This window comes from Salvelinus alpinus, chromosome 18 (genome assembly GCF_045679555.1).
Source record: "Salvelinus alpinus chromosome 18, SLU_Salpinus.1, whole genome shotgun sequence".
Lineage (NCBI taxonomy): Eukaryota > Metazoa > Chordata > Actinopteri > Salmoniformes > Salmonidae > Salvelinus > Salvelinus alpinus.
The window spans coordinates 43148021-43158170 of NC_092103.1; the positions used below are offsets into that span (position 1 = coordinate 43148021).

Sequence of the window (10150 nt, forward strand, 5' to 3'; positions counted from 1 at the left end):
AAATACCTTGCAGTCAGTTTGAACATGGATGTTGTACGCAGTTTCCATTGAAAAAGTTAAAGGTTTTTCTACATACTTGACTTCTGGATAGTGATCTCTGACATAGCTAGAGAAAATATGACAAATATTTTTGGAGATGATTTATCTAGTTTTACAATTGGATCAGTTGGGAACCGTTTTACCAACATAGTCCCCCCAAAAAATAAAGAAAATATTGGCAATTTAAGCTTTCTTTAGTGTTATGTGTCAGTCATTCAAATTCGCTATGTAGGCAACAGGTCATGTACAACAGGTGTAGGTAGACCTTACCGTGAAATGCTTACTTACAAGCCCTTAACCAACAATGCAGTTCAAGAAATAAACTAAAGTAAAATAATTAAATTAAATAAAAAAGTACCAATAAATTACATAACAAGGCTATATACAGGGGGTACCGTTACCGAGTCAATGTGCGGGGTACAAGTTAGTCGGGGTAATTTGTAAAGTGACTTTGCATAGATAACAAACAGCTTGTAACAGCAGTGTAAAAACAAAGGCGGGTGGCCATTAGATTAATTGTTCTGCAGTCTTATGGCTTGGGGGTAGAAGCTATTAAGGAGCCTTTTGGTACTAGACTTGGCTCTCCGGTACCGCTTGCCGTGCGTTAGCAGAGAGAACAGTCTAGGACTTGGGTAACTGGTCTTTGACAATTTTTTGGGGCCTTCATCTGACACCGCTTAGTATATAGATCCTAGATGTCAGGAAGCTTGGACCAAGTGATGTGATTAGTGGTTTCACCACAGCATTCATTTTACAGTCTACACTAGTGAAATAGGATTCGTTCTATACGTTTTCTTTCAACGTTTGGTAATTAGCATAGGACATTGTAACATATTTTTTTTAGAAACTATGTTTCTCTTTCAAGGATTAGTCACTGCAACATTGTTTTTGACAAGTTATGACGTTGAGCGACAGATAGCGTAGCAGCTAACAGAGCAGCTTTATCTGCAGGAGACTCAAGCGTGTCGCGTTGAGTTGTTAATAGTTTTTTGATTTGGCAACACTTCCTGAAACAAAGTCGTCTTACACCAACAACACGATTTGGGATTGTTTTATACACTAATGGCAATGGCTAGCTACCTGAATCTTCTCCGTCCAGATATCTAATGCTCAAGTCATCCTTAATATCGGAGCTGTAATGACGGGTCGCTCCATTGCTTGTCGGACGAATGTACTGTAGTTTGTTGTTGAGGACATTGTGCAAAGACTTCGTATGCTCCTGCAATCTGCGCACTCCCTCGATGGTACCCGTTTGGGGTCGAATAGCTTGCAGAAGAACTCGGCAACCCACAAGAACCGCCATACTGTAGTGCTGCAGTGTTGTTTTGACTTTCAACTTTGAACCGAGTGTGACGTGGGGTTGACCACGTGACCAGCCACACACGCGGCAGAATAGGATTCCCTCTGCTAGCTACAGCCGTACGATAATGCTCTCTCCATTATAGTTTAATAAACAAAACAAAAAAACTCGCCATCGAAATCCATCAATTTGACCTGTGTATCTTCGTCGAGACCGTAATAACACTACAGTGAAATTCTGAGCTATGGCACGAACGCATTTTCGCCCAAACATGCATTAGATGGGACAAAAATAAAGCAACTTGAATTGTTGCCTGCACTCAAGATGCATTGGTCTCAGGTTGTCCATCAAAGAGTGAAACCACCAACAAAATGTAAACACTGCAGTGTGCTGTATCTCTTTACATGGTAACTGCCCTTGATCCTGTATGCAGTGCTCAAGGAATGACATTCCATGAAATTAAGCAGTTTGGCTATTAGAAAACATGACTGCATGACACCATTGTTCTCCTATGGCTTAGTTTTATGGTTATAATGGATTAAGACAGACAGTTGTATTATTAATCTCATTAAGGTAGGCTATTCATGAAAATGATGTGGTATTTCAATAATTGAAATGACTGAGACTGGAGTCTTTAACCAAGTATTTCAGTAGTACCCCAGTCAGCCTGTGAAGGAATGTAGACATGCCGACTGTATAGTAGTTTTTGCTGTGAGGAGGCTGGATTACTTTCCCAGATTTAATGAGATAGTAATATTGTTATTATTAGGTGTCTGTAGATTTACATCCCAGGCATTATCTTATAATTGGCAATTGAGGAGACTGAAAAGATTTGGCATGGGTCCTCAGATGGGTCCTCAGATCCTCAAAAGGTTCTACAGCTGCACCATTGAGAGCATCTTGACTGGTTGCATCACTGCCTGGTATGGCAACTGCTCGGCCTCCGACCATAAGGCACTACAGGGAGTAGTGCGTACGGCCCAGTACATCACTGGGGCAAAGCTTCCTGCGATCCAGGACCTCTATACCAGGCGGTGTCAGTGGAAGGCCCAAAACATTTTCAAAGACTCCAGCCACCCTAGTCATAGACTGTTCTCTCTGCTACCGCACGGCAAGCGGTACCGGAGCACCAAGTCTAGGTCCAAGAGGCTTCTAAACAGCTTCTACCCCCAAGCCATAAGACTCCTGAACATCTAATCAAATGGCTACCCAGACTATTTGCATTGCCCCTCTCCCACTCTTTTACACCGCTGCTACTCTCTGTTGTTATCATCTATGCATAGTCACTTTAATAACTATACCTACATGTACATATTACCTCAATTACCTCGACTAACCGGTGCCCCCTGTATATAGTCTCACTAATGTTATTTTACGGCTGCTCTTTAATTACGTGTTACTTTTATTTCTTATTCTTATTTGTACTGCGTTGTTGGTTAGGGGCTCGTAAGTAAGCATTTCACTGTAAGGTTGTATTCGGCGCATGTGACTAATAAAATGTGATGATTTGATTTGACCAAGATACTGGGGACAGAGCCAACATGGTCTTCAATGCTTTACTTTGTTATAGTTGTGGCCATATGACCGAAATCTATCAACTCTTTCTGGCTAAATGCAAGTTAGGCTGGTTGCTGTGAGAAAACAAGTTCTCAACGGGATATATTTGTTGGCTTCAGATAGCAATAATTTATTAATAATGATTCATTTACTGTATATGTAATATTCTAATTTCAAGGTAAGGTTGTATAGTTAGTTGTATGTCAGGCAGCTGATTTTCAGGGTTAAAACGAGTATTGTTTTGCCTAGGGGTGCTCATGGGCCAAAAGGGGTCCCTTTAAATGGACAGAAATATTGTCCAGAAATGACCTCATTGGACAGAAAGAGGTGTAACGGATGTGAAATGGCTAGCTAGCTAGCGCTGCTAGCGTTTCAATCAGTTACGTCACTTGCTCTGAAACCTAGAAGTAGTGTTGCGCGGCTTTTGTGGAGCGATTAGCAATTAAACAATTAGCAATTTAACTCACATAGTGTTTCTTTAACTTGTCTGGGTTGGGGCAGGAACACAAAAGTGGGCATCCCTTCATGTACATGCCTCACCTGTAGTTTTTCCCCTGCTAAACTCTTCAGAGATTGTAACGGATATGAACAGTTTCTGATGAGTGTATTGCATTAATCCTACCAGTGTCAGAGACAATGATTTATTTGCATCCTTGTCGTGAACTGTTTGTTGAAATACTTAACAGATCAACTGAAAATAATACTGCTAAAAGACACAAATACGCACAAGGTTCAGTGCTTACACATATTTATTGTCAACAAAAAGTCACCATTTACAACAAAACTTTTCAAAAGTTGACGTAAAATGTGCATGTACAGTAGTAGCCTCAGCCTGACATTTGGCTTTGGGTTACAGGTGGAGTTATGAAGAAGATACGCCGAACTACAACAGCAAGTGCACAACACACCATTCATTTTAAATGTACTGCATTTATACACCATATCAACCGCACAGTGCAATAGTAAATACAGTGGAAAACAAGGCATTGTGCAAACAGAACTCATTTTGAGTAACATCCTTTCGATAATGACTCATGATCAGCAGTGCTTTTGGTTGATTCTATCACGGACCCTTGCCTCGATGTTATCAGTCTTTTCAGAGACAAAACTTCTGCAGACAGGTCAGCTATGCCTCGTTTTAAGTACAAGTTCTCAGAGTCTGAGTGGGCGTAGGAGCCGTCTTCAAGGTCCAGAGTGAGTTTTTTGCAGACAGGGACCGGGGTGAGCCTGTTCTGGTAGCCATTTTGTGGCTTCTCTGAGCTGTCTTTGTGCCAGTGCTCTGGCTGGTGGGTCCAATCCCGGATGTTGGTCACTTGGAGTGACAAGGGGCTGAGGGACGACTGCACGTAGTCTGCCACGGCACCCTGGCCCCTTTGGTAGCCTTCTCTGGCCGACATGTCGATGGGAGAGGAGGACTTTCCAGAAGAGTCGTAGTCAGGGTCGATGGCCTCCACTTTGATTGGAATGGCCCTGTTCTTGAGCCGCAGTTTGTGGGGCAGAGCCGACGAACAAGCATCTGGCACTTTGAGGCGGGATACGATGACGCTCTTCGGGTCGGCGGCATGTGGCATGGGGCCTTTGGGGACCTGCTGCTCATCCTCGCCGTCCGAGGACTTACTCACGGCCCCGTCGTCCGAGGTCCTCGGGGAGTTGCTGATCGACCTGGTGAGCGGCAGGAACGGGGAGGGTTGGGAGTAAACCCCGGGGAAAGGGCTGGCAATGTAGTTCCTGTACAGTTCGTATGGACTGCTCCTCTCACGCACGTAGCTTCCGTGCTCGGCTGGCTCTTGCTTGATGATCTCGGGGGTCCTGCACATGCTACCCTTGGTCGCTGCAGAGATTTCGGCCATGTCAGACTGCGTGCTGTGAGGGGAGTGCTTGATGACCGATATGCAGCTGCTGCCCAGGCGAGGGGACTCCAGGTCCCTGATGCAAGAGCCTCGGGCTTCGCCCGGCGAGACAAAGTCGTGGTAGAGGGCGGCCGTTGACACAGAGATCTTCTGCACCTCCTGCGTGTAGGCCGCAGAGCTGACCAGGCCGAATTTGAGTTTCAGGGCCAGCAGCTCTCCTTTGAGGGAAGCGTTCTCCTCGCCCAGGGCCAGCAGCTTGTTCTCCAGCACCATGTCGTTCAGGCGCCGCTTCTCCCGCGAACGCTTGGCCGCCTCGTTGTTCTTGCGCCGCCTCTCCCAGTAGAGATTGTCTTTCTTCTCGTCCGGAATGAACTCCCGTTTCCTGCGGCAGGAGGTGCCTTTGGCCTTGAAGGGCATGGCGGAGAGCTTGTGGTCCATCAGATCCCTGTCGGCCTCTTGAAGGGGCACAGCCAGAAACAGGGCATCCTCTCCGCTGTAGGAGCCATTTAACAGTGGCTCGCTTTTGATGGTCTGCATATTTCAACGATTGGGATATTTGTGTTCAAGAAACTCATAGGTCCTTAGTCCTTTTGACTGGACATCTCGTTATCTTAAACCAAAAGGTACCAATGACATTTGTGTCCAACAATGGTAGTTCCAACAGGGGAATAGTCCTTTAGAATTCACCAAAGCTGTTGAGAAAAGAAAAAAGGGGAAGTTTTAGATATCAAAGTTTAAGATCAGATGGTTTTTCACATTTGTCTTTGGCTTCCATTTCATGTGCTTAGTCACAGTGTACATCACTATCACATTAATCTTTCGGCTGAGTAAACATAGATGTTGCTTAGTACTCATAGAGTACTGTAAGAAACAAATTCTTGAAGATTATATTCACGCTCACCTTTTCTACATACTGCTTAATAAAGGGAAAGTATTGTGTTTGAAGTTTTTGATGGGTATTTTTTGTACAGAACATACCATATATACCCGAAAAGGAGTAGCCAGGCTAGTTAAGCAAGCCAGGCACCATAATATGGTTTTGTCTTCAAACGTATCAGTGGATGAACTTCAAAAACTGTATCTGGAGTTAGTGATGCCATAATAATCTCATAACGTTTAGTATAACTAACTCTCAAAGTAGCTGAAATTCTCAGCGGTTTTGAGATGTGAAATATCCTCCACATCATTATTAAAACTCTTTTTGTAATCTAGACTTTGGACATCTTGTATTATTACACCATAAAGTAAAGCCACTTTTACAGCAGAGGAAAAATGAATGTATTGAGCTCAGTTGAGCTTCGTAACAAATGACGGAATGTCTGCATAGTAAGCTTACGTAATGGCTTTAACATTCCCCTCCTGCTTAACAGTAGATTTACACCAGTTCATGTCCAATTAAATACACTGTTTACGTATAGGTATGTATTATTCTTTATTATAAACTGGGTGGTTCGAACCCTGAATGCTGATTGGCTGACAACTGTTGTATATCAGGTACCGTATACCATGGGTATGACAAAAACATGTATTTTTACTGCTCTAATTATGTTGGCAACCAGTTTATAATAGCAATAAGGCACCTCAGGGGCTTGTGGTATATGGCCAATATTGCTGTATCCAGGCACATGTGTAAGAAAAGCTTTTAGCTATGATATATTGGCCATATACCACACCCCCTCTGGCCTTATTGCTTAATTCTGTATTGTTTACTGACAGGGTGCCTGTGAGCAGATTACACCACTGAGGGTGGCCCTTGGCCACACATCTTACAACTCTGAGCCTGCTGGCCATCTATGAACGTTTGAACATCTTGAAGAACAATCTTGCCTTAATGGCCATCTACTCTTTTAATCTCCACCCGGCACAGCCAGAAGAGGACTGGCCATCCCTCAGAGCCTGATTCCTCTCTAGGTTTCTTCCTAGGTTCTTGCCTTTCTAGAGAGTTTTTCTTTAGCCACTGTACTTCTACATCTGCATTTCTTTGTGTTTGGGGTTTTAGGCTGGGTTTCTGTACAGCACTTTATGACATCTGCTGATGTAAAAAGGGCTTTATAAATACATTTGATTGATTGATGTTACTCATCCTGAGAGGGGACATAAACTGTTAAACTTTGCAACCTCTTCAGATCACAATATCAAGAGGGAGATGCTTGCTGAACCAGGTCTCCATTTCCCTATTATAATAGACCAATCAGATGCCCTATCTTCATTCTTCAGTAGAGAAAATGTATTACAGTCGATTCAAGGTTTTATTAACTACTACTCTCTCTCCCTCTCAAATTCTAATTCAAATTGGCCTATTGGCATGGGAAACATGTTTACATTGCCAAAGCAAGTCTTTCTTGATCTCTTTCTGTCCCTCTCTCTTTCTCCCTCTAAAAGTACAGTGTAGGAATTAGGTAAAAACATTGTCATAAATACATTAGACTGTCCATCTGTATCTACAGACAAAGTAGATGCTTGTAACAAGTACAACCTTTCCAGGACGAATGGAGGACAAGACTACTCTGACATTTTAGGGTGACACAACTGCGAAATCCATTGGTCGGAGAGTGGCGAAAATTATGCGATTTTTGAGCGCGCACGAACCCCATTCAGGCTCTACAAATGATGTCATCGCCAGAGGTCTTTAAGCACTAAGTCATGCACACTGAAACTATCCCCGTTTCAAAACAGTCTAGGAGGAAAAGCTATTTTGCTATTTTCTTGCGGCAAGTCAGTTGAACAGCAAGATCTATTAGTGCCGTAAACCCACCACCCTAAACATAGATGTTTAGCTCCAGTCGTAAAAGAGCTGCGAGACCGCCTGACAATGACCTTCAATGGTCAAGCTCGGTGGTGCGTTCAAATCGAATGAGATAAACAGCTCGGAGCCAAATGCGTGGGCTTTACAAAAGGCGTGGTCCTTTAGTAACCACCGCCTAGGTTTATAGTCAGATTAAGCAGCAATGGAAGAAGAAAAAAAAAACTACGCAGCTATACTGTAGTTACATTGTGTTCCTATATTAGAGCCTACACCGTGCTCCCATAACTCCCCAAAACAAGGAACAAAGGAATGCTTCCAGTCATAATCATCACACGTGGTCGGACAGAAACAACAAAATAAAAACAAAATCAGTGAACAATGACGTCAGACTCACACAATTGACACTATGCTAACTAAAGGGCCGAAACACGTGCGAATGAGTCTGCGATGTTTTTCTACACATTTATAATGGAGTTGTTTTTTTGGAATGAACTTGAGTCAATATCGCGGCAATAATGTAGGCAACAACGGTTTAATAACGTGTTATACTACGGTAGCATACAATGTCGCCAAACGCGCACCAAATGGAACAATACACTCTGCAAATATTGATTCCCCGCTCTTTTTTTGATACCATGCTCAGATTTGTGAGTCATTTTAGCATATGGGCAACAACTCCAGACAGTCTATAGGTGTAGCGTGCAGAGTTCCTCAATCGTTAAACAGCGACGGAATGTTCTGATTGTCAGTTGAACGGACCCGAAAGAATGAGGTGCTCGTTCACCGTCATGTCCCATTGCCCCTGATTACTTCATTGTGTCAGGATTATAAAATAAGCGCGATCAACTCCATCCCTCCCCAGCAAATTCTGTGGCTGAGGAGGTTATGCAATGTTAGCCTATACAGGACTGGTAATTGGTTTAAAGAAAAATGATCTAACACTAAGAACAAATACATGTCTACTTGAAATAGATTATCCAAGCCTATTTCCTCAGTGGAAAGCATATACACATATGTAGTACCATGCATGTTTTGCTTGCTGTATTGGTATGTAGGCTAATGCCCATTTTAAACTGCAACGGTGTGAGGTAAAGCAGTGCTTGGATAAGCCACCAACACAGGCATATTAGGCTATTATATATATAAATATATATTGTTTTACTTATTTCCATCCGCAGAGAGACAGCAGCAAATCCACCCACATCGAATTCCAGGTCACTGTGCCATGTTCCGTCTGCGCGTAATGTTTACTGGTAGTTATCGAGCCTATAATGATACTAAATATCAAACTAAACCGCACGCTCGCTACTGTAGCAACATGTGAAGTCTCCAGCCGTTACAGCTAACAAAGCAGGCGAACCTCATACGTAACATCATACGTGATACCACAGCTATCCAACTAGCTAATTGCACAGTAATACACTTGTTATGAGTTAATGTAATACGTTTAAAAAAAATAACAGGTAAACTTTTTAAATTAATGAATATGGTGCAATACAATAGCTAGAGATTTTGTCTATAGAGACAAAATAGTTAGGGCGGCCAACTAGACTGCGTAAACATAATTTCTACCAGTATGGCTGGCTTTACAACGCTTAACTAAAATAAAAATTACCTTTTCAAGCATCAGGTTGATAAAAAAAAGTATTGTTTTCCGGTGTATACCGTGTAAAAGAGTATAGACTGAGTTTCTGATATACAAAAACAAATAGTTTTGCCGGAGGTAAAATCCAGTATATTTGGAGTAGCGTTCCTTGTCTGCTTCGCTTTTCCTTTCGGAGTGACACTAGTATTCTGCCAGCAGCACAAACGGTGACGTATGCTAATGAAGAATTCTTCAAAATAAAAGCCCGCATTTCAAAACATTGCAATGTGGTTAACTAATTCATTTAAGATATTAGATTTTAATCAATGGACATTTTTTATTGTGATTAGAAGCGAATGAAATAAGGACTTTATGCAAACAATTACACATATGCTTCTAAAAACACGTTTTAAGACAACTATATCGAAAAAAAAAAATACAATGTTCAGATAATGTTCACAATATTGGGCTTTCCACTCCACCCATTCCGTTGGTCCCAATGCAATACACTGTAGGGCCTATACATTACATATTGGCTTATAGAGAAAAAACGATTCTATGTGCCTCTGGTTAAAGTGTGGTTGGGTATACTCAATAGGCTCTGTAGAATCTATAGATGGTGTTTTGGGAGTACTGAGGTCTATATACCCAGCAGCAGTTTATACTCCAACCATTCCATTCACTGTAATGCCTATAAATGACATATTGGCTTATAAAGAAAAAAGTGAGGTACTAAAAAAATATATATAACACTTTAGCCAAAGGCACATAACTATTTTATTTCTCTATAAGCCAATATGTAATTTATAGGCTCTACAGTGTATTGCATTGGGACCAATGGAATGGGTGAAGTAGAAAGTGAGGCTGGGTGTTTAGACCACAGTCCCCCAAGAAACAAAACCCATATATAGATTCTACAGACCCTACTGAGTATTCCCAACCCTACTTAGAAATACAAAAAAAAATCTGCAATCGTGCTTCCAGCATAATATCCTGTTGCCAGGAGAACAGTAATCGAAGTGACCGCTGCCTCGTGAATTTGTGTTAGTAGGTCAGTGGAGAAGTGTATTGGC

At 42.2% G+C, this 10150-nt stretch overlaps 2 protein-coding genes across 3 annotated transcripts in view; both read right to left on the reverse strand.

Annotated features, from left to right (window-relative positions):
• Positions 1 to 1386, reverse strand: part of auh (AU RNA binding protein/enoyl-CoA hydratase) — a 39177-nt gene extending 37791 nt beyond the window's left edge. Inside the window, exon 1 of the mRNA XM_071351396.1 lies at positions 1120 to 1386. Coding sequence (XP_071207497.1) covers positions 1120 to 1342 — 223 coding nt within the window. The 5' untranslated portion in view covers positions 1343 to 1386. The remainder of the gene's footprint in view (positions 1 to 1119) is intronic.
• A 2241-nt stretch (positions 1387 to 3627) lies between these two features.
• On the reverse strand, positions 3628 to 9280 carry nfil3 (nuclear factor, interleukin 3 regulated). 2 transcript variants are annotated; one of them, XM_071351394.1, is made up of 2 exons: positions 9108 to 9280; positions 3628 to 5438 (listed from the first exon to the last, which is right to left on the reverse strand). In XM_071351394.1, exon 2 carries the CDS (start codon positions 5281 to 5283, stop codon positions 3898 to 3900), a length of 1386 nt encoding a protein of 461 aa, XP_071207495.1. In that variant the 5' UTR covers positions 5284 to 5438; positions 9108 to 9280; the 3' UTR covers positions 3628 to 3897. The 2 variants fall into 2 exon arrangements, with proteins under 2 accessions (XP_071207495.1, XP_071207496.1); XM_071351395.1 differs by lacking the exon at positions 9108 to 9280 and adding an exon at positions 8655 to 8791.
• Positions 9281 to 10150: the final 870 nt, after the last annotated feature.